Below are 18,099 nucleotides of genomic sequence, written 5' to 3'. Positions count from 1 at the left end.
GGATCCCATGTTGTGCCAGGGAGTCAACCAAGGCAGGCAACATGCAAGGCATTCACCTTAACACCTCTCTTTCTCTAACCCACTCCCTAAAATGCCTTTCATAAGGAATCGCTAATTTCTTCACTCTTACAGTCAGTAGCAATTAACATTCGTATGAACTGATTGAGTTGTTAGATATTTACATTTTTAATAAGTCACCTTGGGATTACACGGCGCCAGGGGGCCAGGTGGTGGGTGTGACCCCCGCCTACTGGAATTTGGAGGATCTGGGTGGAAGATGCTCGACTCCAATTCGAGTAGGCTTGGAGGTCTCAGAGACTATAAAATCCAGATCCTGGACGAGAGCAGTGCAGTCTCTGCCCCCGCGCCTCGGTGTTCCTTCCCGGAGTCCCTTGGAGGGGAGCGGGTTGAGCTTTCCTCCCCGCCCCGGCCAGGGCTACGGCAGCCGGAGACCTCCAGGACCAGCCACCACCATGCTGAGACCACTCTCCGCACACCTGAAGGTACTGGCAGAGGGACAAAGCCACGCGGGTTCCGGGGCCGAGACCTCCAAGCCTACTCGAATTGGAGTCGAGCATCTTCCACCCAGATCCTCCAAATTCCAGTAGGCGGGGGTCACACCCACCACCTGGCCCCCTGGCGCCGTGTAATCCCATCAGCGGCCAAGACTCAGAGACTATAAAATCCAGATCCCGGAACCGCGCGGCCACATTCGCGGCCGCGCGACATCTTATTATCTCATTCCTACTTTGGACAAACTTGCAGGCTGTCGAATGTAGCCTGCCCACAGGGCAGAGTCTGGCAAACTCCCCGTGGCCTACCAAATATGCCAAATACCAGTAACAATGATGGGTCTCATTCTCCTAAAGAGCCCTGAATATAATCTCAGGGCTAGGATGAAAGAGACGTTACTGGGGCCTGCTCGAGGCAATCGACGATTAACAGGATGATGAAATGAAATGAAAATGAAATGAAATAAGTCACCTTGTTATTAATGTCATTTCAATTAACAAAACCAGTAAGTACCACATAACATGGTATGACACTTAGACACTTTATTTAGATAACATTTTGAACGAGTTCTTTGATTTTTTTTTAAAGAAGCACTATTTTGTACCATATAATTAGTATATTAATAAAATATTGAAGAAATTGTGACTCTGATGTACGCTTGATTCAATAATAGACGGTAGTGATAACAAAGATCAGTAATTCATAGGCCTGACTTATGGTGGGAATTTAACTTTTGTTGGGGTTTTTGAATGAGAGTGACTCACTTGATCATTCTTCTTTCATGCTTTTTGTCTTCAGCATCACAGTTTGCTGTCTTCTTTGACCTAAAAAAATTTATGATGATCTTTGAGGAACTGAATTTATGGATGAGGGGGGGAAAGTGTAGGGCATTAAAAATTTTAATAAAAACTAAACATTCAGCCTGTTATACTTATTTATATCTATGTGAAAAATTTATAATTCCTCAATTAAATATAAAATTTCAATTCTTGTTTAAAATATTGGCATGTGATAATTCTACAAAAGCTGGGTCTGTTTAGTTTTATAAATAATTATCAGAATCAAATGACATATCTATTCCACTTTCTTTAACAAACTTTCTTGGTGTTAGTAAAAAAAAATTGTCAAACTAAACAAAAGTATACGAATTAAGTAAGAAATAGTGAACAATGTATCCTATGTCTATAGTGGTGTTAATGATACCGAGTGATGTTTGACTGGTTCCTATAGGAAAAATAAGACAACACCATGCCATTAAGACTCAGCAGGAAATCATTTTAACTGTTAAAGGGAAGCATACTCTTATTTTTATTATTTTATACAGAGGATGGTAACTTTTAAAGTCACATTGTTTTAGTAAAAAAATGTTTTCATGTTTATGTAAGAATGACAACATATATAATTATAACACAAATATATATGTTCTAAATAAATGCAATAAGTTTTATAGATTAATCTGATAGAAATTCAGCACAGATTTCAAATACTTTAATGGACATGACAAAAATTAAGCCAACCTGAATTGAGCCCTAAGAAAAATAATGCGGATAGTGTTGTATCCCTAAAAGTATTCATTTATACATTTGTAAATCAATATTGCCTCAATAATGCAAAAAATTTAAAACAAAAAAGGTTTGAAACACTGGTTAGCCCAAATGTTTTGTGACATAGATTCTGTATAGAGGACAGAAGGGTCACAGAACCCTGTTGGACCTGAACCCTTTCAGCTTATTTATTTATCATATCTACCGCGGCAATGCCACAGGAGCCTCAGCACAAAAACCTCCATCCCTCTAGGAGAGCCTGGCAGGCTACCAAGAGTATCCCACCCACACGGCAGAGCCTGGCAAGCTACCTGTGGCGTACTTGTTATACCAAAAATGGTAACAATGATCCTCATTCCCCTGACCGTGAAAGAGCCCCCAATATGCCATCCGGCTACACTAGTACATGACAGGGACAAATGGAGACGTTACTGGCACCCACTCAAGCAAATCGTTGAACAGGATGATAGTGATAGTGATCTACTACCCAAATGGAAGTGTATGCCTTAACACAAAACAGTCTCCTGCTACTGTTCTAGATCATCTAATTTGTGTATATGATGCGTTTTAAATTTTTACTTGGGAGCCAGGGGAGATAGCCAAAAGTTTGGATTGCCATCTTCCATATACAAGACACTGAGTTGATCCCTGGCACCTCGTGTTTGTCCTGGCTCCCCAAGACATAGCCCTAACTAGCCCTGGATCAGGAATCCACTATTTCATAGACTGTTTTTCAGTTTTTCATTTATAAGATGATGTGAATCTGGTAACCCTCCACCCCCTCAGTTTGCCTGAGCAGTCCTCATTGGCTGGTCAAACATGAAGCCATCACACCCATCTCCTGGAGGCCCCTACAGTGTTTGTTTCCTAATTAAAATAATAAAGTCACCTTCCTTTTAAGTGATAGTACCTTTGAGAATGGGTTTAGAGTAGTCCTCCCAAGAAAATCCTGTGAGAGGGTCAAGAAATTTAGATGATTGAGCCTTAATCATTGCATTTTAGGGTCTGGACTTGGAGAACCAATTAGGCCAACGTTGCCTCCTAATTTCTGTCAGGTGGTAACCTGTGACTTGCTGGAGAGCCTCCCACAACTGGAACTTTGTGTCTTTGATGTCGTTCTTTATAGAAACATAGGTCTACCTTTCTGTAGCTTTTGTTCTTGAGTTCTGCTTTCTCAACTGCACAAAACATGTTGAGCGTTTCTTTCCTATGACAGATTTCACACACCCGAAAACTGTTTATGTGCTGGTAGATGGATTGGTATAGTAGCTCTGCAATTATAAGTTAATGACTTCAATACTATGTAAACTGTGATACCTCAATTTAGGAAAAAACAAAACAAAACAAAACCCATTGCATTTACTGTATGATCTAATCATTTGTTTGTTTCTGAAATTTTGTTATTGTTTGGATTTTTTTTTTTTTTTTTTTTTTTTTTTTTTTTTTTTTTTTTTTTGCTATTTGAACCACACTCGGAGTAATTCCGGGTTACTCCTGGCTCTGTACTCAGGAATTACTCCTGGCAGTGCATGGAGGACCATAGAGGATGTCAGGGCTAGAACAGAGGTCAGCCACATGCAAGGCAAGTGTCCTATCAAGTGTATTATCACCCCAGTCCCCAGGGAAAGTTTCATCTATTTGTTTATTTGCGGTGGTATTGTTTGGACAGACCTCACCTGGTAGTGCTCAGCAACAAGGGCTATAACCACTAGTGATTGATTAGGGGACCATCCCATTCACTAAGAGCCTAGTGCAATGCCAGCCTGGCACTCGGCCTCTGAGATATCGTCCTGGCCATAGGCACAAAAGTTTTGAGGAAGTGTCTGTGATTGCTGAAGTCTCAAAAATACTCAGTTCATTTCATTATATTCTCCTCTGTTCCACATTTGTAAACAATTCTCTTTTCCATGGCAAATTTCAGTTGTCAAATGCTAAGTCTCTCTCAGAGAAATTGCTTATTAAACTTCCCTTTTTTCTTGTTCCTCTTTTTTTCTTTCCTTCTCTTTTTGTCTTTCTGTTTCTTTCTTTCCACTTTTTCTTTCCTTCTGTCTTTCTTCCTTCCCTTTTTTCTATCTTTCATTCTCTCTCTCTCTCTCTCTCTCTCTCTCTCAAACACACATACACACACACACACACACACACACACACACACACACACTCCCTTCTAGGAGTTACTCCTAGCTCTGAACTCAGGAATGACTCCTGGCAGTGTTCAGGGGACCATGTAGGATGCTGGGGATTGATCCCAGGTTGAGTGATGCAAGGCAAACACCTTACCCACTATACTGTTGCTCTGGCCCTTGCTCCTCTCTTTCTTGCTCTAGCAATTATGGTATTAAAATTCTTGATATAATCTAAGTCAGATTTTCCTTTCATTGAATTTTTGTTACAATGACTATTATTGATTTTCATTGAATTTTTGTTACAATGACTATTATTGATAGTGCATTGCATTATCATTATTATTACTATAGTGATATTAACACCTATTCCTGTTACAGTGTTGTATTTGCACAACATTTCAAAATTCTCATGACTTTGTGCCTTTTCGTCCTTGCCAAAGGGCCCCTATTTGGATGGCATGGATTATTTTTTTCTTCTAGAGTAAATGCTTCTTTACACTGTGATTAGCATTTTTCAAGCACCATGGTCATGAGAGGAATTGACACCATGAATTAATATTTATTGAAAACCCGCAGGATACCTACTGCTGTAATTGTCTCCTCAAACAGCTCCCTCCATTGATAACTGCTCTGCAGGCTCATAACCTTTCCCCCGTTTAAATTAGGAGCAGCTGCAGTCCCCACACAGTGAAAACCAAATGTCCTCTGGGGCTTCAGGGAACCAAATTTATTTTTTCCCATGTAAATTAATTATCTTCTCACAGTTGGTGTCTCTATGATTATGACTCTCTTAATAATTAATATAGTATCATCCCTCATGAAAAGTATGTTTATTATAGATTTATTAGGTTGTTTTCATCCAAGAAGAAGAGAATAGTATGGTTATTTGAATTTTTCTTGCCATTCACTTAATTTCTTCTTTGATTTTGTAGTTTAAATATTTAAACTGGTTGCTGTTTACTAGATTGAGGTATTTTGTCATCAATTCTGTGGATTTTTCTCCTTTTATAGCTAAAAATAATGAACAAAATTTAAGAAATGTAAGAACAGTTTAATAAAAAAGGGAGATTCTGGGTTTAGACTCTTTTCTCTGCCCTTGTTCCTGAATGAGTATAGGGATTTTTGTGACATATTGTGTATCTTAAGTGCCAGGTTCTCAATATATATGTATGAGTGATTTAAATTTTTGTTTCTCTTAAAGCACTATCATTTTTATTGCTAGAATATTGAAGTTTAAGCCTGAAGAGACTTGGAATTGGATGGAAACCATTGATATCTAATTTGTTTGAGCTAGGTTTAAAGTCTTTGAATACACAGTATTAGACATCGATTTGCAGAAAAAGGTATTTTGCAAAGAAAATTTGTCTCTTCTTCCCATTATTAGCAATAATAGCTAGAGGGAACTAGTAAATTTAGGTTTCTAATTTGAATTTTCTTATATATTTAAGTGGAATATTTTGCAGTTTTTAAGGTTATCAAATTTGATGCAAAGAAAAAAATTCAAAAATTGAAAGGAAATTTGTATATGTTCCTCTTATCTAAATGTGTTGGAATTTGAGAAGGGTGAAAAAAAAGTAACTCTTTCCTCCTTAAAGTTAGATTCAAAGCTCCTATACACACATTATAGAGTATATCTGATAAATTATATATATTCAAGGTTTGACATCTCTAGTGCCAGTTTTTGGTTTTATTTTCAGTTTTGCCTATTCAAAGTAAATTTTAATTTTAGCATAGAGTAAGCCTGAGTAATCTGCTAAAATAGTACCACTACCTACCCTCTATAATTAGAGTATTTAGAGTAGAATATAAAATGAACTAGGTAAAATAAGTTTAAACTGGATCCAGTCTCTTGGAAATGAATGTCTGATCAATTCAGCAATACATCAATCCTCGAGTGATTTCTACTTGACTGAACTATACACTACAACCTAAGGGATGGAAGGGGAATTAGAGAGAGAATTTTACACAGAACATATAAATCTGACTGTGATTTTTAATGAAGTTAAATAACATTATTAGTAGAGTAGCCTTTTCTGACCATTTTTAAGAAACATAGCCCGACTTTTACTAGTACCTGTCTTCTTAGCTACTTCCTATAGATAAGTACTGCCATACTTGAATTTCTCCCCAAAATTTATACATCTGTTATCTAATTATATATATCTTTGCGATTTCCCCATGAGTATTGTATAAAATTACCACAAACATGATAGCTTAAAATGATACGCATTTCTGGCGCCAAATCAATAGTACAGCAAGTAGCACATTTGTTTTGTAGAAGGCCAACCCAGGTTCGATCCCAGCATCTCATATGGTTCCCTGAGCACCACTAGGACTAATTCTTGAGTGTAAAGCCAGGTGTAACCCCTGAGCATAGCAACAGGTGTGGCCCCAAACCAAAGAGAGAGAGAGAGAGAGAGACAGAGAGAGAGAGAGAGAGAGAGGAAATACATGTCTGTCTTGAGATTTGGAGTTCAGAAGTCTGAACAGTGAGTCTCACTGGCTAAAACGATGTGTTGGCAGAACTGCCTGCATTCCTCCTGAAGGCTGCGGGTAGAACCTTGCCTTTTTACATTTCAAGTGACTCCCTGATTCCTTAGATTATTTAAAATGGTTTCTTTCCATCTTCAAAGCTGAGAGTAGCTCATTGACTCTTTCTCATATAGTATCAGTCAATGTTTAGAGATTGAACTTAATTTTTGTTTGTTTCAGGATTTAATTATTAAAATATCCACAGTCATTCATAAATTTTTTTGGAATAGTAAAAATAGTAATCAGCATAGTATCTTTGAAGGAAACTTGACCAATATGTTTTAAAAACCTTATATTTTCATACATACATTGACATATTTCACTGACAGTTTATTTTAGCAAACCTTAGTTATCTACAAAGATTTCTTTTGATATTATAGTAAAAAGTTAGAAGGAATATAAACAGTGGAGTAGGAGATTTGGGAATAATAACTCATATTTACTATAGTCAATGCTTACTATGATAGGTAAAATCCAACAAAATAAAAATAAAGTACAGGGGTAAGTAAACTCCTCCATAGTATATGAAAAGCTGTATATTACTCAGCAAGAAGGATATATAAAGAAAAGATTAAAACTATTCCTAAGCAGTGGAATTGGGATTTTCTTTCCTTCTTATTTTCTAAACGTTTGACAATAAATATATCATGATCCTCCCGTTGTTCATCGATTTGCTCAAGCGGGCCCAGTAACGTCTCCAGCATGAGACTTGTTGTTACTGTGTTTGGCATATCGAATATGTCACAGGGAGCTTGCCAGGCTCTGCCGTGCAGGCGAGATACTCTCGGTAGCTTGCCCCTCTCCGAGAGGGGTGGAGGAATCGAACTCGGGTCGTCCATATTGGTCGCTTGCAAGGCAAACGCCTTACCTGCTGTGCTATCGCTCCATCCCGACAATAAATATTTATTCATATTAAGCTAATTAAAGGTAAAGGTAAAGGCCCTCCCGTTGATCGTCGATTTGCTCGAGCGGGCCCAGTAACGTCTCCATTGGAGACTTGGATGTTACTGTGTTATAAGAAAATTGTGTATCCTCTAGTCTTGTGGTTAATAAAGGGTAAAATCAGGAAGGTTTTGCTCAATAAATTATCAAAGGAATTGAATAGTTATTTGAAAGCATAGTTACCTCATTGACACAAGTGAATAGCTCTTCAGCTTTATTTTTGGGGGGGTCACTCTGGCTCATGCACTCAGGAATTACTCCTGGCGGTGCTTAGGGGATGATACAGGATGCTGGGAATCGAACCCAGATCGGCAGCATGCAAGGCAAACGCCCTAACCCCTGTGCTATCGCTCCAGCCCCTGTGAATAGCTCTTCAACAAGAATAATTTTGAAAACAATGCTGATTTGGATTTGAAAGTTATGGAAATTTTCATGAGTGAAGAAGATGTATATTTTAAGTTGAGATAAATTTATCTAGCAAATTACTCAACATTACATAACATATAAAAGTTAAATCAAAATATCAAAATCAAAACATAGATTTTATATTTATATAAAATATCATTTTTGAGATATTTTTCAAATAATTTCTTAAATAATTTAGAGTTTTGGGGTACTCTGCTGTTTTTTGAGGATTCTATGCCTTAACCCCATTACCTCGCGAAATGTATGAGGCCAATTCAGGAGCAACATTTGTGGGTCCTCTCTGGTGATGTCATCTGCTGTGTGGATTTTTCAGGGTATTTGGTTTACAGATGACCAGGGATTCCTTCTTTCCTACCTAAAGAAGCAGCAGTCTTAGAGATTCCAGTCAAGCAGAGCTCTGCCCTAGCAGAGTCAAAAGTATAGGTACTACGGATATTTCTACCAAAGAATGTTAGATTGGGTTTATTTCCCATCTTCGGTGTTCATTTTTATGAAATTTGTTAAAAGGAAGTCAGCTGTGATTTTTGTAACCGTACCTCTGCTCTTTGAACAACTTTTAGTGTACCTAAGGTGTCAACAGGTTAGATTTGCTAAGTAAGGTTAGGACTCTGATAAGTAAGATAATATGGAGGGTTTTTTTTTTTTTGCCTTTGCAGTGACCTTCAGTCTTACAGCAATTTATGACTCACTAGATCAGAGATCCAGTTGTAACATTTTCTATGTCCCAACCCTGTTTCACATCAGCATCTTCTGCTAGACTACACTGAACTGTGTATGTCAACAATAACTTGCACACAACTTAAATAATGGAAGTTTCCTGCAGTAGTGAGGCCCTTGGGAAGCATCCTCTTTTTTTCCTGCAGGGAATCCAGATTCTTCCAAACAAAATTAGCTCCGAGTGGCAGTTCTGTATTATTACTGGGCTTTTAGTTCTTGGAGTTGAAGATTCCTTTCAAAGACCTCCTGACCATATATTTATTATTTAGTGGTTCATTGGTTTCTGCAGCCAATTTGAAATACAATAGCTAATTAACACATACTAGATTTTGTGTTTTAGGAATTATGTTCAGCACTTACATAGTTTATTTTGTTTAATTATTAAAACAAAAAAATGAAAGATATAGGGATTATTTTGCTCTATGTTTTTAGATGAACTCACTGAAACTACAGAAGACAAAATATTTTGAATGAAGAAATAATAGTACTAGAGTTCCCGCCGGGGTCATCTGAGTATGGAAACTTTGCTTCTAAGCAATATACTGTATTTTTACTTGATAATGATCCATGACATCAATTTGGAATGGGATTAATATAATTCATCTGTGTTAACTTGCCCCTTAAAAGATCCCATTACTGGCTTTATTTTCTTCTGCATACTTCTCAAGAAAGCTAAACCTAACTTTCCAAAGACAGTAAAAAAAATATCTCTTATTCAAAAGAGCTTTGATCTTGCTGCTACTTGGTATGAAGATTTGTGATCCTTTGTGATGGTCAAGAGTTGAACACTTCTATAACATTTAGCATTGTCAAATAAATTTCATTCTTTACTTCAGTTTTCATTGAACATGTCAGTGAAAGTTCTAAGTACAGTGGAAGTTCTAAGTACTCTTTCAAGATAACCCTGTCCTGCAACTATTTGTGTGTATAAAGATTTTTTTATTTCCTTTCTTTTTTAAAAAAAATATTTTTATTATTTTTTTAAAGTTGTTCATGATTTATTACATTCAATATTCCAACACCAATCTCACGATCAGTGAACATTCCCACCACCATTATGTACAATTTTCCCAACCACCCTATACTAGGCCCAGAATAATTTATTTTATATTGTTGACATCATCTCTAAAAATGATCAAAAAGTATTTCCTTAGAAGATGTGTGAATATTGTTTTATCTCACCATGAAGCCTTTAAGCCCTTGAAGAAGGGATTACTAACATGTTGTTACCAGTTAAGCCTTGTATGTTTATATTTTCTTAATCGTAATTGCATTCTACTTTACATCCCATCCAATGTAGTTCTGATTCATCGGTGGTGAAGAGTTTTAGATGTCATGAGGCCACATTCAAGGCCATACCCTTCAGGAGTTAAAATTTTTTTAATGGGGTAATACAGCTGGAATTAAATTTTTAAGTGGATAATGACTTTGAGTGCACTGGATGACAGTCTTGGTGCAGGGTCTGGAAGCATCTCTGCAACTTTGTGATCTTTTGAGATTTATTTGTGAGTCTCTGGATCATGGCCCATTAATGAGCTTATTTGACACCAGAGGCAGTTCGTGGGTGTGACTGCCAGGCTTCCAGAACAGGATGGTGGGAGGAGGCAGCCCATCCCTGACTCTGTGAGAGCTGGAGATTTCAGTCACAAAATCTGCATACCTGAATTTTTTCAACAGAACAATTTCTGGATGAGGCTCATCCTTAGCAGTGGGGTTGGGCTGTGGGCATGGTGGAGGTTGTGGAATATGACGGTTTTGGGCTGCCAGGGCTCTGTTTGGGTAGGTGGTAGGCTCACCCACTCCACCTCTGGGGTGGGTGCCCCAGACAGTTGCAGCCTGACATGGGATCTGAAAGCATCTCTTCAACTTGTGATCTCCTTTGAGATTTATTTCTGAGTCTCTGGATCATAGCCAGTTGATGAGCTTATTGGCGCTAGGTTCAACTATATTTTCACTAAATTCATAATTGATTTATCTTCCTTTATATTCATGCATAGGAAAATTAACCGTTTGCCCTAGTAACTTGCATTCCATGAATTGACTATAAGCTTCAGAAGGACATAAATTGTGTCTGTTTTGTTCACTGTGGTGTCAGTGAGACCAAGAAAAGTCTTAGCCACTAAGTTCTTGTTTGATATCTAATTATGCACAAGCATGCGCTCACATCTTACAGGAAAGCTCAGGTATCTCTCCAGTGCTCTTAGTAATTGTGTCCTAAACACTTTGGTGGGTGTGGGGGGACTGACAAGCCACTAAATGGTTCCAAGTTTCCCTATTGATTCAGAAGTGATTGTTATTCATCCACTTCATGGGAAAGTTTTAGGTTTTGCAACTACATCCCATAGAGCCTCCCTTTGCTCAGACTACAGGCTGGTGCTGAGGATACTTGTAGATTCTCAAATACTAGTGACTACGCTTAAGTAGTGCTGAAGAAGAGCTGCTCCACTAGGATGTCCTCAGATCATTTTAAGAGCTAGCTTAGAGAGAAAAATATTTTCCTTGAAGAAGTTAGTGAAGGCATCATATTTCCATCTTTTATCACTTGACATTTCTCTGACTTTTGAGTTCACTTGTTGCACTAGAACTTACAACCCCATCTCTGCTAGATTCTCAGCGATTTCTGGTTGCCTTATGGAATTTGTTACTCCATACTCACATTGCTGTCTCCTGAATAGTAAGTAAAATTCTACATCATAGTGCAAAATTTCATGATACACATTTAGATTTTACTCTTACCCCCATCTCATTTGTGTCATATGCAGAAAGAAAATTTGCAGGTCGTTTCAGGGATATGTTCTCTTGACTTCCCTTGATTCTCCTCTGCCTCTTCCTTCCAACACACACATAACTTTTCTGGCCTGGTGAAAAAGTGGTGTAAAATAATCTGTTCACAGCATGATATCTTTGTCAACCTGTTGATGAAGGCCCTTCTGTGAACTGTTAGCAAATGTAGATGCATTTAGTTGAAACATAGGCAAATGTATGTATCCAGAGCTGCCTGATTTCTGTTTTTGTTTTTTTGTCTTTCTAGGCAAGAAAACTGATCAGTGACTTTGCCATTATCTTGTCCATCCTCCTCTTTTGTGTAATAGATGCCCTGATAGGTGTGGATACTCCAAAACTAATTGTGCCAAGCGAATTCAAGGTAGGTGACATATTGGTCATTTGTGGAACTTAATGAATTTCTTTGTTCCCACAATTCTAGTTTATCCCATCTTTGAATTAATTTTATAAAACTGTTCATTTCAAAAACAGTCCCTGGGGAGGACCAAGTGTAAGGTTTACACTATATTCACATTTAGTTATAAATGTCGCAATACTGAAAATTTGCCTTTATGTTTTTATTTTAGATCCTGATCATGAAGTAGAGATTGAAACTAATAAGTAAAAATTAAGATGCAAAGATTAAATATTTATTTTAATACTTTTTTCCTGCTACCAAACAACTTAACACACGCATATGTGTGCATATATACATATATATAGATATATATGTAGATATATAGATATATACACACATCCGCATTGTTCTGTATCCATAGGCATTACTCTATAATTTGAATTTTATTTATTATCAATAAGGTACAGGTTTTATAAACCTATTGATATGTTGATATGTACAGGCCCAATATATAAAATTTATGTTTTTAACATTCTTAAATATTCCTACCTAATTTTCTAATATTCTTTATATTCTAAGTCTTTTACCTATTTTCTGACACATTTCTAGTTCCCCATTACTGAAATAATAAACTTGCTAAGGAAATATAGCAAGTTTTTGATAAAATGTTGTTTTAATTTAATAAGTATTTTATGAGAGAAGGGATTTCTACATTATAGAAAACTTTCTGTATTATTTATGCTATCATATATTCTTTAGCAGAGGTACTTTCTTATTCATTCAATGATTAATTTTTATTATTTTATTCTATGCATTATTTCTTTTGATTATTAACTGAAATATTTATTTAATGCTTGATTTGCTCAGGTGTTGCAGAGCAAAACCAAGTTTCTCTCTTTACAAGTTCATAGTCTTGCTAAGGGAGTAAAATTAAACTAGATTAAGGATGGAGTTGTAAACAAAGTGACACAGATGACAAAAAAGAGGAGTGAGATATTCTTGATAGTAAATATGGAAAAATAATTCATTGATAGGATTTTTTTTCTTTTTATGAGTGAAACACCATGAAGTACAGTTGTAGATTTACAATTTTTTGTGCTTGGGTTTCGATTATACAATGATCAAATACCCATCCCTCCATCAGTGCCCACTTTCCACCACCATGGATAATATCCCTCCCACCTCCACTCCCCCGCCCCCCCCCCATCCTACCCTGCCTCTGTGGCAGGGCATTCCCTTTTGTTCTCTCTCTCCTTTTGGGTGTTGTGGTCTGCAAAAGAGGCATTGAGTGGCAAACATGTTCAGTCCATAGTCTACTTTTGACATGCATCTCCCCTCCTGGGAGGATCCTCCAAACACCCTTTATTTGGTGCTCCGTTCTCTATCTGAGCTGCCCCTTCCCCCAGAATGCCCAGCTGGCCTCTAAGCTATGGAGTAATCCTCCTGGTGCTGATCTCAGCTATTCTTGGGTATTAATCTCATATTTTGTTACTTTATATCATTGATAGGATTTTATTTTAGCTAATTTGCCTTGTTTGAAAAGGGGTAGGAAATTTTTTTTCCTCTGTAGTAAAAATGAGTGATGTGCTAACAGACGATAGATGAAAAACTGGGAAAACAGTCATATATTCCAATCTTCCATGATAATTAAAGGAGGATTTAACAAGTAATTTTCAGTCCTCTTTCATGTGTGAATGACAAAACAGGAGTTGGGGAGAGAGCTTGAAGGACTGGAACTAAGCACTTGCCTTTTGTGTGCTAGGCCCTGGGTTCAATTCCTGGCACTTTATGGATCCTGCCTCAGAGCACCACCAGCCCTTGTGGCCCAGGTGTCGCTGTGGGGGCCGCCAACACTGCCGACCCCCCGGGCAACAACGCATTACTGGGCACAAGGAATAAACCATGAGACCTGCACAAATGGCCAGTCATTGCTAGAGCACCCCCAGCCCCAAACAGCAATGACCACCAAGATGTGTTAAATTATTTCAAATACAACATATCTAACTTTGTTGTTGTATATATGTATGTATGCATATATGTTATAAAATTATTTCAGTCCAGCAATAGTAGAAACAATTTGAGCATCATTGCGAAAATCCATGAACAAAGTTTGTGTTTGTTTTGTAGTTCTTTGCCTGCATCTTTTTTGTTCCCTTTTTGGGCCATACCCAGCTAACCTCCTGGCTTGCTCCTGGCTCAGCATTCAGGGATCACTATTGGCAGAGGTCAGGGTGCTGTAAGTGCTGTTGGGAGTCAAATCTAGGACAGAGTCATGCAAGGCTAGGGACCTACACATTGTCCTGTCCTCTTGCCTGCCAATTTAGTAAATATCATCTTTGAGCTTATCTTATGGCTGCTTCGTAAAACTTACTTATTTTCTTTCTTCTCCAGCCCATACCATAGATCATTTTAAATGCACGAAGCAGCATTTATTTCTTTTCCATCAATCTATAGTTTTAGTCCCTGTTTAAAATAGTGACAGTCATGTAGTTCCTTTTAGAAAGCTTGTGGTAAATAATCATATTGGTCCAATTTATCAGTTAAAACTGTTTGTTTTTCAATAGATTGGCTCTCCAAAAGTGAATGTTGGCTTTATGTTTGAATACTGTTCTGAAAAGCTCTTTCTCTCTTCTTCAAGCCAACAAGTCCAAACAGAGGTTGGTTTGTTCCACCATTTGGAGGAAACCCCTGGTGGGTCTACCTTGCAGCTGCTATCCCTGCTTTGTTGGTCACCATTCTGATTTTTATGGACCAGCAGATCACAGCTGTGATTGTAAACAGGAAAGAACATAAACTCAAGGTAAGCATTCATCATAGTGAGTGCCATTGCCGTTACTTCCTTTGAACACCTGGAAATGCCCATTCAAGTTTGAGAGAATTTTAGCTGATTTCCTTTAGGAATTCACCGTCAGATCACCCTGTATTAGCATGCATTTAAATCTGATGAAATTGTGAGCTGGAGAGACAGCACAATAGGCTGAGTGCATGCTTTGCATGCAGAAGACCTGGTTTGATCCCTGGTATCTCATGGTCCTTCAAGTATCACTGGAACAAGCACTGAGCTAGGAGTAGTTCAAAAACACAAAGAAAGAATCTGAAGTTGTTTTCAATAATTTTTTTCCATGAAAGAGCTCATTGGAAACCGTTTACAACTTATATATTAACATTCTGTATCTTATTTAAATATGATAATTTTTCTTAATGAAGACAAATATCAAGAATTTGGTTAGTATTGACCAAGTATGTATATCTATAACTGTTAAGGTGACTCATTTGACCATAAAGATTATTCAGGTAGCATATGGTTTATGGACTTAAGCAGATGGTATTTCCATTTTTGTCTTAGGTGTTTGTCTCAGTATTTTATTGACCATAGAGTTTTTTGTGATTTGATATGTATAAGCCTAAAGAACATAACTAAATCTGAGGTACCTGTCTTGAGAAATGCTTAAAATGTCCTTACTTTAGAGTGTTTTTAGCTATTTTTTGGTCATTTTGTTTTTATTTGATAACTACCATTTGGAGAAGAAGCTTGTGAACAATTACAATAATTAGCACTGTCATCCCATTGTTCAACAATTTGGTCAAGTGTGCACCAGTAACGTCTCTATTCGTCCCATTCCTGAGATTTTAACAGCCTCTCCTCTCGTCCTTCCCAACTCTGCCATGCCAGAGGCTCTTTCAGGGTCAGGGGAATGAGACCCATTGTTGTTACTGTTTTTGGCATATCAAATATACCACAGGTAGCTTGCCAGGCTCTACCATGCATTTTACAATAATAGGTATTATAATTTAGTTTAACTTGAGAAGAAATTACTTAGGGTAATATACAATAGAGTAGAACTACCAGAAAGAAAAAAATGCAAGAAATATAAGGAATTGGTCTACTATAGAAAAGGAACTGTGGATATATACACACTGGAATGCCACTCAGCTAGAAGAAAGCCAAATCATGCAATTTGCCACTTGGTGAGTGGACCGAGTGGACCTGGAGGGTCACATGGTGAGTGAGTCAAATAAAGAAGGACAGATACAGAACTATCTCTTTCACATGTGGGAGATGAAGAAACATAGCCAAGGAATAACAAATGGTCAAAGACAGATCATGAGAAAGAGTTTACAGAATTCAGGCTTACCAAGGGTAGTGGAGGAGGACTTGGGAGAGACAGGTGGAGAGAGAGTGGAGGGAAGCAGGCATTCTAATGGAGGGTCTGGTGTAGGAGCATTGTATGTGTGAAGCCCTATAATCACAGTTTTGTAAATTATGTCGCTTCAATTTTTTTAAAGAAAAGAGAGAAAGAAAACTATGACAATAAACTATGAAAAAGAAATAGTGGGACCAGAGAGATAGTACAATGGGTAGGGTGCTTGCCTTGGATGCAACTGACTTGGGTTCTATTCCCAGAACTCTGTGTGGTCCCTGAGCACTTTCTGTTTGCAAAAAAGGAAGCATCACCAGATGTGCCTACCCTCCCCCCCAAAAAATTGACACGTTTTTCATATGATACTATAAGAAATATAGAAAATGGTACCTTATTAAAACTACATGGGACTCTTAAATTTTTTCCTTTCTTATTCCTATTGCCACCGTCCTTTTTCAGATTCTGATCATCTCTTACCTGAGTTATAAAGCAGCCCTCTGGCTATTCCCTCCCCTAGTTTTTCTCTTGCATCTCTCCCACGTATTCTTATTAGAGCCAGAGGGAAAGCTTAAAATTCACTTCTGATGCATCAAGGCAAGTGCTGAGGGCTCAGGGGTGCCCATGGAAGGTGAGCAGGTTGCTCAGGACAGAATGGGCACGTTAGCCTGCTATGCTGATGTTCCTGGGTTGAATACTAGGTTGGGCCCTTCAGTGATCCCTTTGAACTTCGAACTTTTTTTTAATGCCATTCTTCAAACTGGTACTCCATTTTGTGAAATCTGTTCTCTCAGATTCTTCTGTCTCCTTCACACCGCCTAACCCTCATCTCAGATTCCTTTCAGCACTGAATTCCCAGCTCTCCTGTTCCTGATCATCTACATTCCTCATAGGGAAATCATGTTAATACCTAACCTTACATGACACATTTCTATTGAAAATGCTCTGGTGGTGTCCCATTTCTGTGAGAATTGTACCAAAAGTTCTACATTATTGATTCTTTCCAGAATTAATTTGCTCTCCAAGGACTGTTCGGCAGTATTTGGAGATACTTTTGGTTATCTCAGCTGTGAGAAAGGGTAGAGGCCAGAGAAGCTGTTAAAAAGCCTACAGTAATGTGGGTCAGCTGTCACTAGTAAAGAAATGTTTAAAATGCCAATAACATTAAAGTTAAGAGCCTTTGTTTTATATAAATCTGGACCCATTTTTCAAATTTCATCTCGAAGCATTTCAGTTACATGACCTGCTGTCTGTTCCTTAACACTATAGGCTCACCTGGAAATATTTCTTCACCTTTTTGTTTATAAAACCATTCTTTCATAAATATTTATAAATATTCACCAAACCTATTCTGTTCTAGACTTATATTTAGCAAAACAAACAAACAAACAAACAAAACAAGACAGAAATCCTGTCAAGAGATTTGCAAATTGTTAGTTGACACCAGGTATGGAGGAAAATGATTTGTTGCATGTACAGACACAAGGCATAACCAAAAGAAAGAAGAAGGTGTATTCTAACCTTCTGATGTAGATGGATAGATGGTTAAAGAAAAAAATCTACTACACTCCTTCGGAACAGAGACCATAATTTAAAAGGTTTTTTTTCCCCCACCTTTGGGCCATATAGGGCTTACTCTTGGCTCTGTGCTCAGGGCTCACTCTTGTTGGATTCAAGGGACCCAGAGATTAAACCTGGTTGGCTGCATGGAAGGCAGTGTACTATTGCGCCTGCCCTAAAATCGTTTTTTGATCTCTCACATCTAACACAAGTGTCCAGTAGATAGCAGGATTTAGCAAATGCTTCAAAAGTTAGCTGTGTCCCTTAAAGTTTAAAAAAAAAAGTCTTGTCTTCTCAATATACACCAGTGAATGTTCTATTTTCTGAAACTGCAGATTATTTTAAGTACAAGAATAGAAAGTAAAACTGTCCTTTTCATATTGTATATGCTTTGTTAACATAGACATAAATGCCATTTAAGAATGGATCTAGAGAAATAAAATATTTGAGAAAAATGTTTAGCTTAACCATCTATTAGTTAC

The 18,099-nt window shown here is 37.6% G+C and overlaps 1 protein-coding gene across 2 annotated transcripts in view; it reads left to right on the top strand.

Moving 5' to 3' along the window:
- Positions 1 to 18,099, top strand: part of SLC4A4 (solute carrier family 4 member 4) — a 346,379-nt gene that overhangs the window by 290,557 nt on the left and 37,723 nt on the right. For both annotated transcript variants that reach the window (XM_056111484.1, XM_056111485.1), the window contains exons 16-17: positions 11,829 to 11,942; positions 14,557 to 14,718. In XM_056111484.1, coding sequence (XP_055967459.1) covers positions 11,829 to 11,942; positions 14,557 to 14,718 — 276 coding nt within the window. The remainder of the gene's footprint in view (positions 1 to 11,828; positions 11,943 to 14,556; positions 14,719 to 18,099) is intronic.

The sequence above is a fragment of the Sorex fumeus genome, unplaced genomic scaffold, assembly GCF_029834395.1.
Source record: "Sorex fumeus unplaced genomic scaffold, SorFum_2.1 ptg000013l, whole genome shotgun sequence".
In the NCBI taxonomy this organism is placed as follows: domain Eukaryota; kingdom Metazoa; phylum Chordata; class Mammalia; order Eulipotyphla; family Soricidae; genus Sorex; species Sorex fumeus.
The sequence above is the reverse complement of the archived record's forward strand: the minus strand, read 5'-3'. Positions and strand labels throughout refer to the sequence as shown.